At 39.5% G+C, this 25,812-nt stretch overlaps 1 protein-coding gene across 1 annotated transcript in view; it reads left to right on the top strand.

Moving 5' to 3' along the window:
• The first annotated feature begins 431 nt into the window (after nucleotides 1-431).
• smc1al (structural maintenance of chromosomes 1A, like) overlaps nucleotides 432-25,812 on the top strand; it is a 41,386-nt gene continuing 16,005 nt past the window's right edge. Inside the window, exons 1-12 of the mRNA XM_067447031.1 lie at nucleotides 432-832; nucleotides 5,768-5,956; nucleotides 6,286-6,398; nucleotides 9,234-9,437; nucleotides 9,552-9,790; nucleotides 14,532-14,790; nucleotides 19,237-19,377; nucleotides 19,465-19,547; nucleotides 20,648-20,747; nucleotides 24,728-24,835; nucleotides 25,261-25,446; nucleotides 25,525-25,704. Of these exons, the coding sequence (XP_067303132.1) occupies nucleotides 724-832; nucleotides 5,768-5,956; nucleotides 6,286-6,398; nucleotides 9,234-9,437; nucleotides 9,552-9,790; nucleotides 14,532-14,790; nucleotides 19,237-19,377; nucleotides 19,465-19,547; nucleotides 20,648-20,747; nucleotides 24,728-24,835; nucleotides 25,261-25,446; nucleotides 25,525-25,704 (1,911 nt within the window). The 5' untranslated portion in view covers nucleotides 432-723. The remainder of the gene's footprint in view (nucleotides 833-5,767; nucleotides 5,957-6,285; nucleotides 6,399-9,233; nucleotides 9,438-9,551; nucleotides 9,791-14,531; nucleotides 14,791-19,236; nucleotides 19,378-19,464; nucleotides 19,548-20,647; nucleotides 20,748-24,727; nucleotides 24,836-25,260; nucleotides 25,447-25,524; nucleotides 25,705-25,812) is intronic.

A 25,812-nucleotide genomic window follows, 5' to 3' on the forward strand; every position in this document is an offset into this window, starting at 1 on the left:
AACACATTAAACAACAAAGGAATGAGTACATCAGAGGGACAGCGCATGTGAGATGTTTTAGAGACAAAGTTAGAGAGGCCAGGTTGAGATGGTGTGGACATGTTCAGAGGAGGGAGAGAGAATATACCGGTAAAAGGATGCTGAGGTTAGAGCTGCCGGGCAGGAGGTCGAGATGAAGACCAAAGAGGAGGTTTATGGATGGAGTGAAGGAGGACATGAAGGTAGTTGGTGTGAGATAAGAGGATAGGACTGGATAGAGGCAGATGATTCGCTGTGGCGACCCCTGAAGGGAAAAGCCGAAAGAAGATCATTTTTCACAGGACATCACAACAAACTAGTGGGCCTGCTTGCTGGGGCGGGGCGTCTGACGCACACTAACTTCTCGCGATATCTTTCTTGTTTGAGAGAGAGTTTTGTCATCTCGCGATATGTGTTGTGTTTATGGAACAGCCATCGCGATCGCGCGCGCTGCAGCGGGATTCAACGGACGCTTGTTTTAGTTGTATTATAACAAATATCACAATTATATATAAGTATTTTTTTGAGTTGTTCTGCTTTGAAGTGCAGGTTATTTTAGAGATATATTAGTCTATCTTTGAATGTATTTGTCGTTCTCCGCGTTGATGCTAGCCCGCTTTTCTTTTCCGTGCTAGCATTCGGCGCTCTGAACGGCTTCACTTTAAAACTATTGTTTATTAAACTCTTCGGAATAGGTCATTCGCCATGGGCTACCTAAAGTTAATAGAGATTGAAAACTTCAAGTCTTACAAAGGCAGACAGATAATCGGGCCTTTCCACAAGTTCACAGCGATTATTGGGCCGAATGGATCAGGTAAGATGTTCGCTCATATTAACAATAATAACAACACTTTTAGCAAACACTGAAGGATAAGCACACGTTTGGGCGTATTAACACATGCACAAGTCACCTCATTCACTTATGCTCAGAGTTGTACATTGATTTAACCGTCAGGCAAACTGGATGAATGAGATATGCAACCTTATCATCATCTTCATTGTCAAATCCTTCAATATTCAATCAGTAGTTCATTAAAATAGCAAGACACTATTTACCAATCAATTAAAATCAGTACCCGTAAAACCCATTTGTGCACTGTGAAGGCTGATAGCTGCATATGAAGTAGCATTCATATGTGTTTTCACAGACTGAATGTCTAACTCAGAGGTGGCATAAGTTAACGTTACATGCGTTGTAAATGTGATGTAAATGCCTGTCTACACAATAATAACCCAGACCTCTCTCAATACCAATAAAGCGATAAGTTAAAGAAATCTCACCACCTGGCGTATCATTGCCCACATTTACTAGATTCGAGCCAGAATTATTATAATATCAGGATTTTGTGAGACTATGGTTAGACGACCTCAGACCCTTAGAGGTTGGTTAGGTTAAATACTGTTTCTTAGGAAAGTTTTGTACGTTTTAAAGTAAAATCCATCAATCAGGTGCACTTTGAAAGCAGAAAGGACATCTGATATCTAAAGGTTATTAGGACTCATGATAGCTGCATTTGTTTACACCGTTATGTTTTTCCCCAGTGTATCCGGTATTGCAATATTTATATATTTTGACTAGCTATTTCCCCCATAAAATATATGGATGTGCGTTTATGGATGTGTGTATATATATGTATATATATATATATATATATATATATATATATATATATATATATATATATATATATATATATCTATATATATAATTTAAAATTCCATTTTTTGGAAGGTAGATTACCTGGTGGGAGTAAAAAAAGAAAAACTCTTGATATTTTAGTGTCACCCCTTCAATAGCTGTGCACTTATTTTTATTTTCTGCATCATGGCTGATTTGTGGTTTGTATCACCAAAAGAATCTCTGAGTTTTTATATCTTTGCGTATTTCCCATTCTGTTTCTATGTCGGCCATTTTTGACTGTGAAGGAGACGAGTGTGACTTTTTTGTACCCTTTAACATTAACCTTAGTGAGTCGAAAATGAAAACTTCAAGTGGCTTATAATGATGCACTAAGAATTGTGCTTAAAATTTCTAGGTGGAGTAGTGCCAGTGTAATGTTTGTGTCTAACAATGTGCCCACTTTTAATGCTGTTTTATGAAATGTTATGTATAGATTTACAGTCCCTGACAAAAGTCTTGTCGCTTGTGTACAAATTGACCTAAAGTGCCACTGAAATATATTTCTAATCAAGATTTTTTTTTACAAGAAATGGCTCATTTTAATCCCACCAGCTTTTGTGATAATTTTTCAGTGAAAAACTAAACTTTCAAAAAGTATTTTAATATTCACAGCTTGATAAAGCCCATTGAGTCAATTTTTGCAAAGACATAAGTGTTGTCACCTTGTCATATGAGCTTCACCTGTGACTAATAATGGATCAATTAGGTCTCAAGTGTGTATAAAAAGAACCCCAGTACACTAGACCTTCACATCAACTGCAACTAGACCTCTGCAAACATGCCTAAGATTCACCCTGAGACTAAAGTTTTGATTATCAAGAGGCTGAAGACCAGATCCACTGCTGATGTGGCAGACACCTTCAATGTGTCTCAGCGTCAAGTACAGAGGATTAAAAAAAGATTTGAAGAGACTGGAGACGTTTTTGACAAGCCCAGGTCAGGCAGACCCCACAAGACAACTGCTCGAGAGGACCGTTTGTTGGCTCAAATCCAAGGCCAGCCCATTTTCCACTGCAGCAGAGCTCCACGAGACCTGGTCACCTGAAGTCCCTGTGTCAACCAGAACAGTTTGTCGGATTCTGTCTCGAAATGGCCTCCATGGTCAAATCAGTGCCCAGAAGCCAGCACTAAACAAAAGACAATTGAAAAACCGTGTGGCATTTGCCAAGGCCCACAGCCTGCTAAAAGGATGGACGCTGGAAAAGTGGCAGAAGGTGGATTTTTCAGATGAATCTTCTGTTGAATTACACCACAGTCGCCGCAAATATTGCAGGAGACCTACTGGAGCCAGAATGGATCCGAGATTCACCCAGAAAACAGTGAAGTTTGGTGGCGGAAAAATCATGGTCTGGGGTTACATCCAGTATGGGGGTGTGCGAGAGATCTGCAGGGTGGAAGGCAACATCAATAGTCTAAAATACCAAGAAATCTTAGCTACCTCTTATTCCCAACCATAAAAGAGGCCAAATTCTGCAGCAGGACGGTGCTCCATCGCATACTTCCATCTCCACATCAAAGTTCCTCAGGCGAAGAAGATCAAGATGTTCCAGGATTGGCCAGCCCAGTCACCAGACATGAACATCATTGAGCATATGTGGGGTAGGATGAAAGAGGACGCATGGAAGACGAAACCAAAGAATATTGATGAACTCTGGGAGGCATGCAAGACTGCTTTCTTAGCTATTCCTGATGACTTCATCAATAAATTGTATGAATCCTTGCCAAACCGCATGGATGCAGTCCTTCAAGCTCATGGAAGTCATACAAGATTTACATTTGGATCTCACAGCACCACAACTTAATTTGCTGACATATTTTTGTATTTGCAGTAAATTTGTTCAATTTCTGTATAGGCGACAACTTTTGTCTTGCCAAAATTTGACCTTTCTGTCTTGATTAAATGATAAATATTTCTTCTGTGAACATTATTTATTTCAGTGCATTAAACATCATTTGGGAGGATTTTAGCTTTTCATATGAGCTATTTCTAACACCAATTAATTATTTAAAAGTCAGGTTAATATCAGGTATTTCTAGAAAATAGATAAGCGACAAGACTTTTGTCAGGGACTGTATGTGCAGACTGACAGAGTCTAAGAATTTGATCATTGTGTCCATAGTTGATGTTTCTAAGAGTGATACAAGGTACACATCTTGCTTTAGGAAATATTGGACCCGAAGTCTGTATATGTTTTAGAAATGACTCCTGATGTGCTAATTTTTTTAACATTTCTTTGTATTTTTTGTTTGTTTGTATTGTGTTGTCTCTATGGACCTATGTGTCTTGAATAAAATAAAAGTAAAGTAACCGAATTAGGGCTGGTCCGAATGCCGTTTGTCCAGATTCGGAGGGAAGGGGCTGAACATATTCTTCTCTCTGTTAAAGGCAGGAGTCTGGAGAAGCGGCAGGGGCTTATGTGCTCCGAGAACAGACACTGCACTAGTCATAGAAAACACACAGGTCTGGTACGGCCCAGTAACAAGCTCCTGTGTTTCACAGTGGTGATAATAACCAGTAATAGGCTTGCTGGGATAGTCGTGTTACCGCCGTTCAGGCATAACACCGGTTACATCACTTGCATCACAACCACTGTCATTTGATATTTTATTGTAGTAAAAAATCCTTTAGTTTAGTTAGAGAATTAAAATCAGATTTCATTCACCACGAGTGTGAGGAGCTGAATGACAAGATGATCGTGGAAGATTGGGTTTCAAAGCGAAATGTAAAAGCGACTCTTTATGGGAGGTTGTTATTAATCATAATAATTAGAACCAGCGCTAATTCAAAACCAAAGCTGAAATGTGCACGGCCGCACTCATTCTTTCACGGCTGCGCAGTGCAGTGCTGTAATCGATTTTGATTCTATACTATTTTTCCCAATGTCAAACCAACGCTGAGTTTATCTTAACCCAAAGTGCAGGAAACACTTATGCTAAGAAGAAGCAATATATTTATTAAGTATAGCTAGATTGGATTCCTGTTCAGCTGTTGGCTAGGCTCAGAGCCATAGAAATAGAGAGTTGCAACGCTCTTTGATCTCGCCGTCACGTGGTTCATAGAGCGCTCAATACTTCCAAACAGCTCCCCGCTGTCAATCCAGTTTAATGGGATTAAGCAGGAGGATAAACAATAGTTTCACTATATTTGCTGCAATTTCTGACTAATATTAACACGTGCGTCGATTTCGACTAGGCTTTACAGTAGCATTTTATTCTGGGGAGATAAAGAAGAGACAAGTTTTCTTGAGCGATCTGGTTATTTTATTTGGGTCACGAGAGTAGCTACATCATGATTTTGAGTGTGGCCAATCACGGGCATTTCTGTTAAAAATAATAACCAATCATATGTTTAATTTATTGTGAAGAGAATCCTCTCAGGATATTGTTCAAAACAAGTTGTATACGGTCTCAAAACGCTGAATGAATTGTAGTGCAGGTTACGCCTTCTCATCACCTATATATCCTCTCATAAACAAAGCAAAGACACGATTTATGTGAAGATTTATTGTGAATTTTAGTCAGATGTTTTTGATTTCATTAGACTTTGTGATGTTAATTAGCCTATATTTAACACTTCGGTACAAATAAAGTAACAAAAATAGTGGGGATGCAACAATACAGTTAGTCCACGGTTCAATAATTCCTCGGTTTTTAACCACAGGTTTCCGGTTCGTTTTTTTTTTTTTTGTGCTACTCTATTCTTAGGCCACAGGAACAGAAAAAGGTTAAGAAGAAAATGTAACATGGTAAAATCGAATACCAACCCACCGAACAAGTATTCTGGTACAGCCCTAATCCGAATCATCTCCGTGATTTTTTGTGCGTTTACGCTAATTAAGCTAAGCTATTACGACACAAGTCACCAAACGTCATCCTACACAAGCAAAGAAAATTGTCTGAAGAGGACCAGAGGGTTAAAAAAATGGATGTGTACCTGATATATCCAAGTGAATAACTATCAAATCAAGATTTGAATCAAATGAAGAGCTTTTGATCCTGAATCAAATCTAGTTATTTTTTTCTTAGTCTTTTTTTGTTGTTTATCTAATGAAAGCTTTTTATTACCAGGCAAATCCAATCTCATGGACGCTATCAGCTTCGTTCTGGCTGAGAAGACCAGTAACTTGCGTGTGAAAACCTTGAAGGATTTGATTCATGGAGCTCCAGTGGGTAAACCTGCAGCTAACCGAGCATTTGTGAGCATGGTGTACCAGCAGGACAATGGACAGGACCTTACGTTCTCCAGGATCATCATAGGTACCTCACACACTCTTGACTTATTGCACAGGTGGAAACCTATCACGGCCCCACGCTTGAGTTCACTGAGCTCCTGAGAGCGACCCATTCTTTCACTAATGTGTGTAGAAGCGTCTGCAGGCCTAGAGCTGGATTTATACACCTGTGGTCATGAAGGGATTGAACACCTGAACTCAGGGATCTGGAGGAGTGTCCCAATACTTTTGGCACTATAGTGTACTTTAATTAGTGTGTGTTACTTGTGTGTGTGTATATATACTAGAACAGAGTGGAATACTTTTGGCCTAATTTTTCTGCATTAATTTCTGAGCTGTTCATGTCTTGTGTAGGTTCCTCATCAGAGTACCGCATCAACAGTAAAGTGGTGGGTCTGGCTGACTACAGTGAAGAACTGGAGAAACTGGGAATCCTCATCAAGGCCAGAAACTTCCTCGTCTTTCAGGTTATTAGAGCTGCTTCTCTATATTTGTCACATTTTAAAGGTGGAGTATGAAATTGTAGTGCACTAAACTCAATTGGCAAGCAGTTCTGGGCCGTGTTTCTCAAAAGCATCGTAAGCCCAAGTATATCATTGAGCCATTGGCACCAATGGTCTACGATCAAAAAAGTATTTTTAATTATGCAACTTTTAACTCTGAGCATCGTAACTTTGCAGATGTTTATGCTCAAACAGCAACATCACACACTAACTAAAGTAAAAACAAACAAAAAAAGTTAAATCATAATCAACCATCCCTTTGAATTTGACTTTTAAAAACTGTGCAGCAAGTAACCCTGTCACGGGAATCTAAAGGTTTGGTGGCTGTTACATACCGTGTTAAATGTATTAAAGTAACAACACAACTTTGTACTGCAGGACAAGTAAAAATTTAAACCACTGGCTCAGTAGAAAAAAATCCTTAGCTTTCCGTTTTTTTTTCTTTGCACTCACTTCAGGGTCTCTTTAGTTTTTGAAAACATGAAGCTTGTACTTTAAGTTTAAATTGCTCAGATGGTAGATTTTTTTATTATTACTGTAGTTTAGGGATTAGCGAAGATTCGATGCATCGATATGCAGAGCCGGATTCGACCACTGGTCTCACAGTCGAATCTTCACAGGTGTTATGAAACGAGGCGGGAACGGATATGCGGGAACTCAACACTTTAGAGAAAAGGTGCGGCGCTTTAGAGAAAAGGAGGTTGGCGTCCGGTGTGCGGCCCCTTTAAGATTTAAAATGTTCTTTTTAGGGATGTCAATTTTCACAAATTCCCATGATCGATCATCGTTTAAATTAACGATCAATTATTTGATTAATCGTTAACCATAATACTGCAATATGTGTCTACAGCAGTGGCTTATAGCCGACAGCATGACAGTAGGCCTATGTTTAATGCTGCTCAAAACGCATGTTCTTCACCAAATGAATGAGAAGGATTTTTAAAATCTAAACAAAGGGCTATTGGGATTGTAAAATTAGTCGATGTTATTTATAATTTAATTAAATTACTTAATTAATAACCAAATATAACATGTAATACAACACGAACGCCGCCTCAGATCTGTTATTCAGAATTTGTGGACGCACTTGCAAGAGCAACGTGCTGAAACGTCACCTAAACCCAATTTATTCAAAACGATTTATTAAAATATTGTTTTCATTAATGTTGTGTAATGTGACAATCCCAATCATAGTTATTATTAGTCATGAACAGTGCGAGCTGAAGCCGATGCGCTGAATCAACACTGGTAAGTTACACTGCTCTTTGCTAGCACGTTATTTAACTCAACAAAAAGCTTCCTATATGAGATTAATCAGATTTATATAAAGTTAACAAAATATTACAAATTATATGTCTTCCCTAATGATGCGAATGCACAAGTGAACTTGAATTGAGTTGCTGATATTCATATTCAGAATGGGAGACGCGCTCTTCCTGGAACAACGCTCTGAACACGGCACCTTAACCCAATGACTTTACAACCATTTATTAAAATAGTGTTCTCATTTCTGTTATATAATATGATTGTCCCAATCATAGTTATTATGCATTGCTCTGTATGCGCTAAAGCCGAAGCACTGAATGAAAACCGGTAGCCATCACTGACTGAAGCCATTTGCTAGTGCGTTTAATTTCACTAAAAGAAACGCATCCTATATGATTGATCACATATATAACGTTACAAAATAAATGTAATATTACAAATTACTTCAGCACAATCTGATGTGAATGCAGAAGTGAACTTGAACTAAGTTACATGCGCGAGTCAGAATGCGTGACTCATGTTGTGCATGCGCTCTTCCTGGACCAACGCAATAAAACACACGGCAAATAAACCCAAATAATTAACAATCACAATGTTTTATTACAGTAGTGTTCTCATTAATGTTGTGTAATATGACAGTCCCAATCATAGTCATTATTAGTGCTGTTGGAGCTGAAGCTGAAGCTGATCACCGCCACGCTTTTACTACCGCTCACCTCTAACGTTAATTATTAACCAAATGCATCCTAATGAGATAAATCAGTTAAAGATAGGCCTGCACAAAATAAACACAATATTACAACTTACATTTGCACAAAACAAAAGGCACATGCAAGTTGCAGTCCTGATGAAGGTGTAACTCCAGCTGTAAAATGGTCCCAAATAGAACTCGGACACGCTCGCATCATTTTTCCTCCCGTTTCGCGGTTGAGCCGCACGCACGCGCATGACCCTGCTTAATCGATGATCGAGAAGTCTTATCGACAATTAATGTCTTATCGACAATTAATCGATCATCGATTAATCATTGACATCCCTAGTTCTTTTATATATTTGTGTTGTTTTGTATTTCGATCGTGGCTTTAAAATGTTATGTGAAAACATTTTATGAATGTTTATCCACCACATTACCGTTAAACCCGAAATAAGAAAGCCATTGTCAGTTCGTCTGTCAGTTGGCAGGCAGTTTTGGTCGCTTTATTAAAAGTTTTTGCTGTGTGCAGTGTGTAAAGAAAAAGAAAAATAGTTTTGCCCTCCTGCTGACTAGTGTCATGCCCCTCCCAACCCATACACACACACACACACACACACACACACACACACACACACACACACACACACACACACACACACAGATGATTCGACTATCGGTCGACCACAGAGAGATTCGACAGTTCTGATTCGAATGTGTAAATCCTGTCAGGGACACCGCCACTATAGTTACCGTTCAGATTAATTGACACCCCCCAAAGAAATGGAAGACCTAAACTAGAGAAGTATCTAAGTGTAGATGTCTGTTTTTTTTCCCCAAAGGGTGCGGTCGAGTCGATTGCAATGAAGAACCCCAAAGAGAGAACTGCTCTGTTTGAAGAGATTTCTCGCTCTGGAGAGCTTGCTCAAGAGTACGACAGACTCAAGAAAGAAATGGTGAAGGCCGAGGAGGACACGCAGTTTAACTACCATCGGAAGAAAAACATCGCTGCTGAGCGAAAAGAAGCCAAGCAGGAGAAGGAAGAGGTGGGCTCCTAATGTAGTCATTCTCAGTGTAGAAATGGACTTGAGTGTTAGAAAGCCTGAAGGCAGAGATGCATGTTCATAATCTGAGCTATGTTCTCCATGTGTTGTGTGCAGGCCGAGCGTTACCAGCGGCTGAAGGACGAGGTGGTGCGCGCTCATGTACAGTTACAGCTCTTTAAATTGTACCACAACGAATCAGAGATTGAGAAGCTGAACCGAGAGCTCGCCCACCGCAACAAAGAGATCGATAAGGACAGGAAACGCATGGACCGTGTGGAGGATGAGCTGAAAGACAAGAAGAAGGAGCTGGGCAGAATGATGAGAGACCAACAGATGATTGAGAAAGAGATCAAGTGAGTCTAAAGCCCTGTTCACTTCTGGTATCAGTGTGTTTTGGCTAATCGGATCATAAGTAGATAAGAGAGACACATTCCCATTCACACCTGTTGTCACTTTTGCCCACTTTCGAGTTTTAATTTTCAAGATTTTCAGATTATTGATATAATGGACGAAATAAGATTCTGCAATTTACATGGGAACGTGAAAAGGATACAACGGAAAAACGCACAGAGAGTATCAGCTTTTGTTTCTGCTCGGACAGAATTGAGTGCATGTTGGAGATTAGGTGACGGAACATTGTGCTTGGTGCATTGTGGTGGCTCCGAGCAGGAGTCTGTCCGTGTGCCACAATTAGGGCTGTCACTTTTTATTCGATATTCGAATATGCATTCGAACATGACGTGAAATATCCGTTATCGAACCATAAATAAACTCTCCGGTTTTTAAAGTGCCATGCAGCGCATTTTACAGCTGGTGCGTTTAAATGGAGCACTCTGTAATCGGTTTAAAAGTCCAATCTTAATGAAAATGCTCCATATAAACACCTGATCAATCGTAATAAAAATGCCCAAACTGAATGAAATTGTAATCGTTTTGAGATGGGTGGATAAACCTTTTCATGAATCGATCAAACTAAACATTTCACCATGTAAATGACCTGACCGGATTACTTTTGAGTGTGCGTCCTTATGTGACAACAGCGCGCGCCTTCACCACTGAAGAGCACACGTCGCGCTCATGCACCAAGCATGACAAGAGAGGAAATTACATTTTTCTGAGGGATAAACTTTTTATTTCATAAGAAGTTATGAAGATAATGTTGCCATATGACACTGTCCTAAACCTACCCATGTAAGCAAACAACTACTTCAACTGCGCCTCACATTAGAATTTATTTTTTCTGGGATGATTATTACACTTTACAACAAATTAATAGCTTTTATTAAACCGTATAAGTCCTGGTGGCTGGTAGATATTCGAATATATTCAAATACATTGCTTGATATTTGATTAGGGATGTCCCGATCCGATCACGTGATTTCAGACTCGATCGGAATCGGACGTTACATCCCGATCAGGACTCGGATATATATGTATATTCTGGGGTGAGAGACAAAGTGAGCACTTGCACCGCGGTTCATCTCACATCTGATGACGCAATAATATAGGTTGTAACTTGAAAATAATGCTTTATGTAGGCGGCTATGTTTCTGTAGATGGATACACGTGCTGGCTCCTCAGTGATACATTACAACAGCGCTAATAAAAGAAAACCGTGGGCAAAACGGTCTAATTGTGTAAACTTAGTTCAATTCATGCGAGTGCTGCCGTATTGTCATTGAATATGAGCAGTCATTTTCACAGTCATGTGTAGAGAAGACGCGAATGAGAGCGCGCGCGCTGATCTGTCTCTGTGCATCACCCGAAAGCGCGCACTCGTCTCACAGCGCGCAAATATTGAGTTCTCTTTCAAGTCTTGCGTTTAAACGGACCAACTCACACAAGAAGTATGTCAGCATGTCCATCTTGATGAGCATCCAAGCAGACATATAGTCTGAATATGCCGTAAGAGGACTTTATGCAGCCGAGAAAGACGACGCAGAGCCTTCTGTTAGGTCTTAAAGGGGTAGTAGCCGTGCTGTCTGTTTAATGTCAAAGAAAAGATAAGGAATCAAATCACCCACTGCTCTTGATTGAATAGCTTTTTTAAGGATTAGTCTTTAATTTAAACAGTTAAATATGCATTTTACATTTGATTAGCCTACTTTATTCACTTTCTCTACCTAAAAACTAATGTTACACCTATAAAAACCTGAAAAGCATTGTTAATTACACTTCAGTCAAATTACACTTCAAATATTTTTCCCCCAAAGTTAGTTTATGTCATTGTAGGCAGTTATCATCACGATGATTTCATTTCAAGTGTTCGTTTTTTAAATAAGTTTAGTTTTAGTTAGTTATTTGATGCTATAAAAACGGCTGTGTGATGTCATGATTGACAGCTGAGATCGACGTCACTGAGGCACTAACAGACTTTTTTCGGGATTATTGGGAGCAGATTATTTAATTTAATTTCCATAACTGTTTATTTCACACCAACATAATTAATTGTTCTGCATCTGCAACTCCGGTCCAGGAATTTTTTTATTTTAATGTTGCACTAAAATCCAAAAGTGAAGAATTTATGTTATTTATTACTTGATTGTTCAAGCTACCTCACAGAAGTGCTCTGTTTGTTAGAGTTGTTGAGTGTAAAAATAAGGTGAAGAAAATAAAAAATAAGGAACATCCTGGTTTGTTTTTTCGCTCTTCTTTATTCTTTTTTTTATGTATTATAGAAGTATCGGATCGGGACTCGGTATCGGCAGATACTCAAAATCAAATGACCCGGACTCGAAGGGAAAAAAACCTGATCGGGACATCCCTTTATTTGATATCCGTTCGAATTAGATTATTTTAAAAAAAGACAGCCCTAGTCACAATGCATCAGCGCAGTAGCTTTAATATATTGATTCACATCCCATGGTCTAAAATCACTTCAGTGTCCAAACTGGCAAGCCTTAAAACTTATGCATTTGACACAGTTTAGTGAAGACACTAGGGAAAGGGATCTGGCTTTAGGGCTTGCGTGTTGTCAGATAGATGCGGCGGCTCGGCTCTGTTCCACTGAAGTGCCATGTTTATCATATCGATGTTATTGAATGGTGTAAAATCACTTCAATGTTAAAACTGGCAAACAATTGGCACACTTCCGTGAGGACGCTGTCTGCGTGTGTTGACTGGGTTTGAGTTGGCCTCCGTGTTGCTTCTGTGCCACGTGACTGCGCGTCCTGTAGTGTGTTTTTCAGGGGAAAGTGTTCACAGGATTAAAAACTGAAATAACCGAACGTGGGAAATTTCTGTCGGTTAGAGGTTCTTAATTTAGTTTTTTTGGTTAATCGTTCAGCTCTGCAGTCAGGTGCTAAAATAAACCACAGAGTAAAACATTAGAGCAGGCTTTTGCTCACGCCACTACATAAAACAGAGACTCGTGAAGAGGGAATCCTTTAAATGGTGTCAATGTCTCATTCATCACAACTTATTTCGTTTTTGGATGAATCAATGTTTGTGAGTACATCTTTTAAATGAATGATTCACTGACAAAGACTTAATAAAGGGAGGGAGTAAATGTATTTTTAAAATTTTTAAAATTTAAACTATTAATTGATTGAATTTACAGAAGAGGTATTATATCGTGATGTATATTGTTATCAGGATATGAGATTTTGGTCTCTACCTTTCTGGGCCTTGAAAGTAGAGGATGACACGGGAGTGGATTTTCACTCCTGTCCCGTCCCACTCCCATAGAAATAAATCTTGTCCCGTCCCACTCCCAGACCAAAGTTGAAAAAATAATCCCATCCCATCCCGCTCCTGGTAAACTGACTCCCACTCCCATCCCGCTCCTGTTTAAATTGACTCCCGCTCCTGTGCCGCTCCCATATATTTTTTTCTTCAATTAGTGTTTAATACATAGCGTTTGATTTAATCTGCTCTCTCCATCCTGTTTTAGACCAGCTGCTGAGCCCCTGTTTCTAGATTTTCTCCAGAAAATGGAAGACAGTAAATAAAAGAAAAACAGTACATAGTTCACACCATGTCTACAATAGTTTAATCAATCCAAACAGCACATAAAGCTGCATTTTACTCATTTATTGTTGAGTAAACAATACATTTATAGTTTACATTTACAGTTTTAGTTATAGTTCTTAGAGCACTGCTCTTTGAATTCTGGCAGGAAGCCAAAAACTTTTGAGTGTGCGTCCTTATATGACGTACACAGCGCGCGCCTTCACCACTGAAGAGCGCGCACAGCGCTCACATGCACCAAGCTATAATGTTGACAAGAGAGGAAAATACATTTTTCTGAAGGATAAACTTTTTATTTCGTAAGAAGTTATGAAGATAATGTTGGCATAATGACACTGTCCTAAACCTACCTTCAACTGCGTCTGACATTAGAATTTATTTTTTTCTGAGATGATTACACTTTACAACAAATAAACATCTTTTATAAAACCATATAAGTCCCATAGACTGTAAGATAAGTCCTGGTGGCCGTTGAGAGTTGCTATGGCATCTGTAAACACATTCCAGCTGCTGGAGAGGACCACGTCGATCTGATGCGGTAGACAAACTGAAAGCTTTATATTCCAATTCATTGCTTGATATTTGATATCCGTTCAAATTAGTTTTTTTCCAAAAATGACAGCCCTAGTAGGTGTATTAAAAGGAAACTACAAAATGTTGCATTTACTTTTTTTTTTTCCGTCTTTGCTATTGGTTGATTCCCGCTCCCGTCTGCTCCCGTTAACCATTTATCCTGTACAAATCCCGTGATTAATAGCAAAGATGACTCCCATCCTGCAGGAAACCCACGGGAATCCCGTGACCCCGTGGGATTCCCGGAAAAATGTCAGCCTCTACTTGAAAGTGGTAGTTGCGTAGCTGTCAATGGAGGACAGAAATATGATAGACTCCTGAAAACAATCACGAGGCAGCTTCTCTTTTCGGTAAATAGTTTTCCCTTTTTCACGAAATGAGTCTTCTGTTAGAGAGTAAACAATCATTATGTATAATCTTGCTTTATCACCTGACCAAGCAGAGTTAGGTTCATCTGTGAAAATGTGTAAATAAAAATGATCACATGATAATGCATGATTATTGCTCAGCTAGTTGTGAAGTGTCCATTGATTTTGTTTGACATGTTGACAGGGAGAAGGATGCAGACCTCAATCAGAAGAGGCCTCTGTACATTAAAGCCAAGGAGAATACTGCTCACAAGATAAAGAAACTGGAGGCTGCTCGTAAATCACTGCAGAACGCACAGAAGTGCTACAAAAAACGCAAGGGAGACATGGATGAGCTGGACCGCGAGCAGGGGGCGGTGGAGATGGCCAGACAGGAGTTTGAGGAGCGCATGGAGGAGGAGGCTCAGAGTCAGGGTCAAGATCTACAGCTGGAAGAGAACCAGGTACATCTGATAAAGGGCTCTAGACCAGTGGTCCAGTCCCGCTCACACACGTGTGTTTCCTTCTCCCACCTACACATCCCAGCATAAATGCTCCAGATTAATGATTTGTTAAAATCATCTACATACAAAAAAACACAGTTCATTTGATCAGAAAAGCAAGTGCAAGCTACTGGATGATTGTTTTAGCTTGGCCGAAAGCATGCAAAGAGCGCTTCCTTTATAATCAAAGGTTTAAAAGCTGTCACTCATTTGAGTCAATCTAATCTAAAATTAGTCTAAAGTTTCATTATAATCCAGAGAGAGCAGGTCGTGTTTAGGTCTGTTAAACCACACAGTATCATTATTTATTTTACAATAAATGTTTAGAATGTCTCTCTTCAGTAAAACAGATCATGTAGACCATATAGATATCTTAAAGGTGCCCTAGAATGAGTTGAAACTATGTTAAATTGTTTTCTGATATCTACACAGAGGGTATGTGGCTTATTTAAGGGCAAAGAATTGTCCAGGTACAGTTTTACAGGTCCATTTACAACCCTATAAATTGTCCCGAGGATGTAATGCTCTGTTTTTGCCTTATTTGGAAGAGTCATGAATATTAATGTTGAGCTCTGCTCTGATTGGCTGTTTCACTGCACAGCTCAATGACATATATACCATCCTTCATGGCAATGATTTTACAATCATAGCTTCCCAACTTTGAATCACGAACTGGGTAGCGTGTGAATATGTTGTTTGGACAGTAACGTTATAGTTTGACAGTAGAGTACTGATTTAAAAGTCGATTTATTTAGCCAAACAAAGGAATGTAGAAGCCACAATATTCAGTGTCATGTTTACTACTCATCCGCTGAAAAATAATCATACTTCAGTTCTCAAAAATGTATATTTATTTAACCAATTGACTAGAACGCTTGTCAAATGACTATCGTTTCAACTTGACGGATGGTGGAGAAGGTGACGTTAGCTACAAGGCTCGAGTGAGCGATCTGTAAGCAACTAAACAGTCGTAGTAAACGTGGTTCGTTTCTGAGTTATGTTTTATTGATGAAATCTAGGCTAATTCAGATTTCAATCCGTCAAAAGGGATCGGCATACGTATCTACAGTTATATTTTATGACAACACTGGCAGGAAATAATATTAACCTTTGTCATTTGACAAACTGTTATGTGAGCTGCTTGGAGTTTCCAATACTAGCTTCTTGTGTTGGATCTAGACAACACAGGCTATATTATCGTAATGTTATCTTACTAAGAAACTTTCAATTTAATCCGAAATGGGTTCGACGGTCAATAAGTGGATAAAATCACTACTTACTGCTTGCAGGAGTACGGTTGGAATCGGCCCTTTCTTCAGTATCAGACGCTGAGCGAATCCTGCTTTATTGCCCCAGGTTAGAAAAACTCTCCGTGGTGAAATGGGCCGAGCAAACAAACAACTTTGAATTAAATTGTTGCGGTATCCGACTGTAAATAAACATCAACCATGACTGTTGACATTGTTTATCTGTGGGAAGGCTGTGAAAAGTCCTGCATAGCCTAAACAATACATCTGTGATGATCTGCCGTTTTCGCTATCGTCGCGTGACGCTTGTTAATCTGCTGAACTCCCAACGGCTGCACACTGCAGGGGCGTACATATTAAGGATCTCAACGATTGCGTCACAGTTAACGTTATGTTGAAAATAGCCTGTTTTCCTGTGGTGATTTTGACAAACAAGATTTACATATGAAGGAGGAGGCAATGGTGTTTGAGACTCACAGTATGGGATGTCCATGTAATGAACTCTTGTTATTTAACTATGGCGAGGTTAATTCAATTTTTCATTCTAGGGCACCTTAAATGGAAATTTGTGTTTTTGACCTACACTGTTAACATTATAAGGTGTGAGTTTGTATGTTGGAAGGGACTCACAAACTTTAATCGCAACTTAATGAGAGTATGACAACCAGAAAATCCTCTCAGGATACCTGAAATAAGTGTTAGAGTACCCTAGACCAGCCTTTCTCAAACTTTTTTCAGTCAGGGCACCTTTCAAAAGTGCATAACATTTCAAGGCACCCCAGTTTAAAATATAATTTGAAAACACTTTATAACCCAAATTTAAATGCAAATGTCCTGTTTATTTAGACCGGACAGTAATGAACAGAGCATAATACTCCATTTCAAAGTAAAAACTGTCCGGTTCTTGTGGGGCTTTTCTTTTTAAAAAACGATCCATGCTGCTGTTGCTTGTTTCTTGCTCTTTGTGAAATCAAATGTATTTTCGCGGTTAAATTATAAAACAATGTAGCCAACTGCACAGTCACGCGACCCCGGTTAGGACGTCATGACAGTTACTGATGTGAGACGGATTTTTATGGTTAATTTTATATATATATATTTATCTAAAATTAATTTACAACTTTATTAATCCGCTCATATGTTTACCCTCATGACCCCCCTGCGTGAGTTTTTCAAAGCGACCGTTATTAATGTGTCACTTTATGGTTTCCATGGTGACGCGTCATTGCTTGTCATGTGACACACCGCAGCAACAACAGAGCTGAATGAATGATGATCTGCTTTTATGTCATTTTTCCTTTTTTATTCAAAATATTCCCAAATTTGTTAGATATGGCATGAAATATCTGATATTCCGATTGTCAAATATGTACAAGTGGAAGTGTTTTGTCGTTTAAACAACTTTATAATGATCGCGTTAGTTGAGCTGTATGCACGATGGGCGCCGCCATCGCCGTTCAGAAAATCGGATCTGTTAGATTTAAGTTACAAGACGTGAATTCATCCACTTCTCCCAAAATACATAAAAGTAAGTGGCAGGTGAACTGGGAGAAGAATAGAGTCAACTTTAAAGTTACTGACACAATGTGTATCTGATATGAATAAAACTAATTATAATGGAAAGGATTATTATTGCCTCTTCATTTTTCATCATTGTGTATTTTACAAACTCTAAATGTATTGTTTTTTTAGTATGTATATGTATAAAACCTAAAATAAACATTATGTGGCTGAAAACACTGAAAAGTTGTGATATATGACAGCTCTGAGTGCGCCTGTCTCTGGCTCAGTGCAAGCGAAAGCACATTTGAATTTACATTTGAATGAACGTGATGCACTGACCGTTCTAATCACGTGTGCGAAAGGGTTAAAAAGAAGAAGAATTTATGTAATTTAAAAAAAAAAATTTTTTAGCCTACATAATTTTTTGGCGGCACCCCTGACACAGTCAGGGGGCACCCCAGTGTGCTGCGGCACCCACTTTGAGAAAGGCTGCCCTAGACACAGCGGTTTACCATTTTTGTAGCATAAACACCATCAAACCGATGAGAGCTTCAGATTTTCCAATGTTTCTCAGTGGCGCTAAAACCTAAAGATGTCCGAGTTCCAGTCCCAGCGCAACTTCTACTGAACTGCCATTGGCTCGTCTGCGTTCGAGGGGAGGGGCTTACCGATTAGTCAGTTGTAGTGTCTGTTGTCCAACTGAACTGAATGATTTTATTGCGATGCTGCGGTTGGAAAGTAATGTAACTTAACTGTGTAACTCAGACTACAGCAGCAGGGTAACTTATCAGTGGCCCAAAGCACAATGAAGGTCCTTGCTGAAACTGAACAGATCCCTATGGTCAGCTATGAACACGACATACCAGGGCCAGCTGGGCCCTAAACAGAGCGCTCATCTAGTTGCTGAGGTCTAGTTGCATAGTAAAAGGTCATTTAGTTTTGTATAGTAAAACTACTTTTACCAGGGTAAAGCATAAACGTGCAGAGTATTGCCTTGAAAATTATTAAATAACAGCTTCCTTAACATGCAATTTTATATATATATATATATATATATATATATATATATATATGAATTAGTGTTGTCAAAAGTACCGACCGCGATACCAGATCGGTACTGAAATGTTAAAAATGAGACGCATCGAGCGTTGTTGAGCTGTAATTGTAAACACCTCTGACTGGTCATTGTGCTCACGCCGCTCATCGGATGTGCCTGTGATTGGCTACAATGATCAACGCACAGCAGCGGTTTGAAAAGTGTTTTGAAAGCGGGATCGGGAGCGTTTGAAAGCACAAGCAGGCGTCGACCAGCGGACCGGTAGGCTGATAGACACCTACATTCAAACGCTCTGTGTGTATCTGTGCAAGCTCTCAGAGAAAAGAGTCATTGATGTATTTTTACAACATGTTTGTGAAGCGCTGATCAAAGTAGCCAATCACAGACCTATTTGATGAGCGGCGTGAGCACAATGGCCAGTCAGAGGTGTTTACGATTCCGCTCAACAGCGCTCTAAGCGGCATATTTTTAACATTTCAGAACCGATTTGGTATCGCGGTCGGTACTTTTGACAACACTAATATGAATGTATAACTCGATGAATGGCCCCTCCATATATATATTTGTATTTATAATATTGCTGCCTTTGTTTGTGTTCAGGTTAAGGCATATCACCGCCTGAAGGAGGAGGCGAGTAAGCGAGCAGCTACGCTGGCTCAAGAGCTTGAGAAATTCAACAGAGACCAGAAAGCTGATCAGGACCGTCTGGACCTGGAGGAGAGGAAGAAAATAGAAACAGAGGTGCAAGAAGTTTCCACAAACTACATTTATTAAGTGAAAATAAGCGAACAGAGCGGCTTGATTTGTTGTGGTGGTTGTTCCTTATAGGCCAAGATCAAGCAGAAGATCAGGGAGATCGAGGAGAACCAGAAACGCATTGAGAAGCTGGAGGACTACATCACCACCAGCAGGTACAAACCAGAGACTGTAAAACACATATGGATTCCCTCTTTCATGTTAGAGAAGTGAAGCCGCCCAATGCCTCAATACGGCGCTGATTCAGGCCGAGTCTGCGCAGAAGTGAGAGTGGAGGCACAATATCAGAGCCCCGGCCGGCCGCCCGCCCACACGCGGCTGCACAGAATCAGTCAGTGCAGTTTAGGGCTGTCACCATACCAAAATATCAGGAGTCTGTACCAATACCATAACCACTTCACGGTTCTCAGTACCAATTGTGGTACCACAGCAAATGTTGTATGAATTGATGTATACCTTTTTCACATTTTTTAGAAATAAACAAAACGCAGGTCAGTACACTTAATAATGAAAGACTATTTAAATGCGAGTCCTGTTCTGCGTGTGTGTGTGTGAATGAATGCCGCAGCTTCTCCCCAACCCGTCAAAATATACGTTTGGTTTATCTTGACAGAAATATATTAGTTGCAATTGTTCTTCCATATTTTAATTTTAACAGTATAAAGCTCAGTTGTGCAGCATGTTTGAACTTTTTTTATATATATGATTAAAAGATAAATTAATGTTTTGTCTTCATTTGATTACCAGAAAATACACAACACAGAATCTGTGTAAAAAAACATTCATACAATTATTAAAAAAGTAATTAGGCGTGTTTTTTGATACTAAAAAATATTAAATAATTAAAAAATCCCCAAAAAGTCACACAAAAAATATGATGTGGGGGAAAAAGCGGAATCCAGAAAAATGAAAACACAATTCGGAAAGAAATTGAACGGATTTCATAGGGCACACGTTTTATAGCATCAAATAACAAACTAAAACCCAATTTATTTATTTTTACTAACATTTTTAACTAACATCAGCTTGATTAGAAAACTACAAAAATGATAGAAACCATCACCGGAAAATTAATTTGAAGTGTAATTTGATTGTTTAGCTTGTCTCAAGTCCAGTTAGATTACACGGAGAGGGCAGAGTTTATTACCTTTACTTGTAGTTGATACAAATGCATCACAAAGCCACATCTAGTCCAGCAGACAGCATCATCGACCCATCATTTTTATTATTTATTTATTTATTTTTTGCTCTCCAGGCAGTCTCTGGATGAGCAGAAGAGGATGGAAGAGGAGCTCACGGAAGAGGTGGAGCAGGCCAAACGAAGAATAGATGAGATCAACATGGAGCTTAACCAGGTAACATTTGAGAGGCAAACATTAAAATACTTCCACATACAATTGGCATTCAGCAAATGTGCAGTTATATCACTTTGTAGTTTTAGTTCAGTCTCCAGAGGGAACCAAATGGTTGATCCTCTCTGGTATTTTACATGGGAGTGATTGATAGAAGTTTTTGAAAGAGGGAAAAACAATCAAACAAACAAGTCACGATGGACAAAATAAGCTTAAAATGTACAAAATATTATTTAATAATCCTGCTTGTATAAACAAAAGAGAGGGTGGTGGGGGGTATATTCACACTGTTGTCTACGGTAGGGATCAAAGTAAGAGGATTTTGACACTAGTTGTATGCATTGCTATTTGTTAGGAGGTGGCGACAAGTGAGTGTTTAAAATGTCATTGAATCATTAATTTTAAAGATTTATTCACAAGCACTGATTCATCCAATAAAGTCTTTATGACCGAGACAATGACTTCAAATTATTTCTATTTAGTAGGGGTGTAACGATACGCGTATCCGTATTGAACCGTTCGGTACGAGGCTTTCGGTTCGGTTACGGTTTACATTACCGATGAATGGGAGCTGAACAGCCACGTTCTTCAGACACGCCCCCTTGAGTCACACAAGTGAGGATTAGGCCAAAGGGATGACAGAAGCAGTAGTGTGTGAAAGAAGTGTGGAGAGAGCTATTGTAAAGAGCTAATGTCTATTTCTGTAACTACATAGAAGATGGGTAAAGTATAGCTCCATCTTTGTTCATTGTAAAAAAATTAAAAAAAATTCATACTTTGTTAGTTTAAAAAAAAAAAAAAAGGTAATTTATCTGCCAATTATTGTCTTTTTGCTGTATCTAAAACATACCGAACCGAACCGTGACACCAGTGTATCGTATCGAACCGTTAATTTTGTGAACCGTTACACCCCTACTATTTAGTTAATGGTTGTGTTGAAATGAATATATATTTTTAAATAGACTAAAGCAATTCACTTTTTGTGAGAACCTCTAGTTTGCATGTTATTTTGTTTAGTTGTCTAATGTTTTTCACCATTCAGAATCATTGGAGAATTATTATAAAGTCTCTATTTTACACAAAAAAAAAACTGCTTCTCAATTAAATTGAATTGCGTTCAATTATGCTTCCCAATTATGTTACGGCCACCACCGCAACACAAAAGAGGGACAACACCGAAGGCTCGCAATAGGGGTTTTATTCAAGAATTCGTAATCTTAGCACAAAGTGGGGAGAGCAAAAAGCACAACTCCGAACCAACACCGGGGAGGAAACGAAACGCAACCAGCACGCCGCACAAGCTCCTCTAGACGTAGCGGAGAGGTTCCATATATATCAAGGCTCATCGGATCCACAGGTGTAAGGAATCTGTACATCACAAAACAGAAACAACAATTCCTCCCACTAGAGGGCAAACAACTACATGCACATGTAACACCTTCATCCCCTTAAACTATTTATTATAGTTTTTCTCATTTTATTATTATTAAAAACAATTTACCTACTTATATGCACCCACCAGACAGGGCATCAGCCACCAAGTTCCTTACCTTGAACCGGTTTAATGTCGAGATTATGGCTATAAGCAAACTCCAACACATTAGACACTGATCAAACTTGCACATGGAATTCAAAAGGGTCAGAGGATAGTCTTCAAGAGGGCGAAACAGGTGGAGCAGCAGACACATCCCACACTCTCTCTTTAAACGCGACTTTATGCGTCCGCATAAAATCATCAGCCAATATAGCAGCATTGTGGAGTATATCAGCCTTCTGTTCACTTATATAAGTAGAAAGATCAGCAGGCAAGCAATTCTTAAATTCCTCCACCAACATTAGCTGTCTCATTTGTTCCTCGGTTTCCACTTTTTGAGACACGTCGCACCAACGATCAAACAATAGTTCTTTTTCTCGGGCAAATTCAACATATGTCTTACCGAGAGGCTTCGAACAATGTCTGAAACGCTGTCTATAAGCCTCAGCAACTAACTCCTAGGCCTTTGATATAGCAGCTTTCACTACCTTATAATCTGCAGACTCTTCTATCGATAATGCTGCATAAACGTCTTGTTCCCTACCCGTAATCACACACTGCAGTAACAATGACCACACATCTTCAGGCCACTTTAAAGAAACGGCTACCCTCTCAAAATGACGAAAATATATCTCAACGTCCTTCTCACAGAAAGGAGGAACCATCCTGCGATTTTTACCGACATCAAATTCACTAGCAGCAGCGATAGCAGCTTTTCCTTTCATCTCCAACTCCATCCGCTTCAAAGCAAACTGATGGTCTAATTCACGCTTTTTTAACTCTAACTTTGCGTTCTCTAAATCTATATGTTTTTCTTTCAGCGGCAATTCTTTCAACCGCACGGTCGTCGCACCGACAGAAGGATCAGCCACCTCTTCTACTACACTAACACCCAACTCAATAAGACTACCTTTTAATACATTACTCTTTTAAATTCTTATGCCTAGGAGCTATTTCGACCTTATACGAATCTGCAATTTGCAATAACTGCTCTTTCGTATACGATAAGAGCAGCTCCTCAGATGGAGACTGCCGAAAATCACCCACTTACTCACAGACGGTCTCTTTCTCCCCTGATACTTGTACTCACTACACATAAACTGTTACCTCGATCTCAACGAAAACAATTCACCCACTTAAGTCACTCAACGACTATATGAAATTACCACAAAATCATATAAGTTCCAACTAATCACTAATGTAACTGAGAGATCCCACAACACCCAAAAAACAAAAGATACACAAATAAATACCCTAGTCTTCAGTGGCGTTCATTTATCCAGAATCATGCAGCTCTAATAGATTGCTCCGCAACTGAAATGTACGCTTCAAAAAGTTAATGAAGAGATAGCAAAACTAATCCATATGAAGGAAGTGGTTTAGTCCACATTTTCTGAAGAGGTTCAATTATTTTGGCCCAATCCTATTTCTACTCCATAGCCCTTCACTTTTCCCCTTCCTCTTCATTTTGCGAGGTCATGTGAGGGGGTAGGGGTGTCTTGACCCTAACCTGAGCCCAAACGTGGAGCTCTGTCTGCATTTAAGACACTTTTAAAGAGTATTGTTCTGGTGTAGGCTTTGTTACGGTGTCAGCTGTTGGGATATGGTGACTTGCGATAGTGACTTAAGAGCTTGAGAGAGAGAGGGAAGGGATAGCTGGTTATATACAGAGAACTGAGAGCCCAAGTAAATTAGCATTTTTATTAAGAAACCTGAATAATCATCTTATTATAATAAAGGTAATTTATGCGAGTCATGTGGCTGTTTGTCTGTCTTGGTCTTGTTGTTTTAAACAACTCTTCAATGATGTTTTGTGATTTCCCGCTGGTGTGCCTCCGCTATGCCACTTGCGATGACGTTTCATCCGGCCTGCCTGAATCCACCGGCCTGCCTTTTTGACGGGAGGATTTTGTGGTGTGATGACCCTCATCATCATCAAGTGTTCTCATTTGCCATTTGCGGTCCTGGAGTTTGCACTAGTTTGGGCTTAAGGCATTCGAGATGCAGTTTGACGTGGGTTACCTGATGTACCCACTCCATGGGGGACTACTCTGGTCACTTCATTTGCTCTACTGCTTATTCTGTTTGGATTCTTTTTTTATATATTTGTGTTTATTGATAGTAAAGCACTTTGAGCTTGGGAAAAACGCTATATAAATTAAACACACTGTCTGAGAGGCGGCTTTGTGCGCTTGCTTCGGGTGTGTGTCAGACAGTCTGAGTACCACATTTGAATACTAATTATTATTATTATTAAAACCCATTTTCATCCTTTTGACATACTGTCCACAGACATGCCAAGAATGACACTAGGCTGTTCCTACTTTTGACAAGGTGTCCATTATCATGCTATAACTGACAGAAGAGCTACCTGAAATCTTTGAGAGGAATGAAAGGTTATGCCATCAATAAAAGCTGTATTTGCTGAAGTGTGTGCTGTGTTTTGCAGGTGATGGAGCAGCTGGGTGACGCTCGAATCGACAGACAGGAGAACAGCAGACAGCAGCGTAAGGCTGAGATCCTGGAGAGCATCAAGAGGCTGTATCCTGGATCAGTGGTGAGAAGGGTCTCCTTTTATTGTTCATTTGCATAACTATTGAACTATTACTTGAGGCACCCTTTGTTTTGATTACAGCACTTGTTTAAAGTTAAATTATACACATCTTTACATAAATCACATTTCTTATTAATATATACGTTTAGTGACACGGAGGTAAACTAATGGCGCAGTTACTAAGACTACAATCATTAAAATGGCGTCTTAAAGATGCACAAATTAAGATAGGTGCAAACAGATAGATGACTTGAGAAGACTGCAATAAAAGCCAACCCAACAAAATGGCTAGTGGGAGTGACTGTGTTACACAGCACACTTGAAATGCACCCGCAAATGGCGGATTGGTGGGTGTTAATGTCAAGCCCTGTATGTATGTTTGCGGCTTATATAGTTGTATGCTCATGTCTGATCCTCTCATACTCCAGTATGGCAGACTGATTGACCTGTGCCAGCCCACACAGAAGAAATTCCAGATCGCTGTCACTAAAGTGCTGGGCAAAAACATGGATGCTATCATTGTGGACTCTGAGAAGACCGGTCGTGACTGTATCCAGTACATAAAAGAGCAGCGTGGCGAACCGGAGACTTTCCTGCCCCTGGACTACCTGGAGGTGATGCGACTAGGATTGATTTCACTGAATGTGTTGTGCTATAGCATGTTGATTCATGTATTATAATATCCTCAACAGGTCAAGCCCACAGATGAGAAGCTACGTGAGCTGCGTGGTGCCAAATTGGTGATCGATGTAATTCGCTACGAGCCACCACATATTAAGAAAGCCCTGCAGTACGCCTGTGGAAATGCCCTGGTCTGTGAGAACGTGGAGGATGCCCGCAGGATTGCCTTTGGGGGACCATACAGACATAAGGTACAAAGAAAAAAAGGGCACAAAATCAGATCTGTCTCCCTAGTTTTGAGCGGATTACACATCAGATAAGATAATAGATAGATAATACCCGGGTATACTTCAGTTTCC

This window comes from Pseudorasbora parva, chromosome 6 (genome assembly GCF_024679245.1).
Source record: "Pseudorasbora parva isolate DD20220531a chromosome 6, ASM2467924v1, whole genome shotgun sequence".
Taxonomy (NCBI): Eukaryota; Metazoa; Chordata; class Actinopteri; order Cypriniformes; family Gobionidae; genus Pseudorasbora; species Pseudorasbora parva.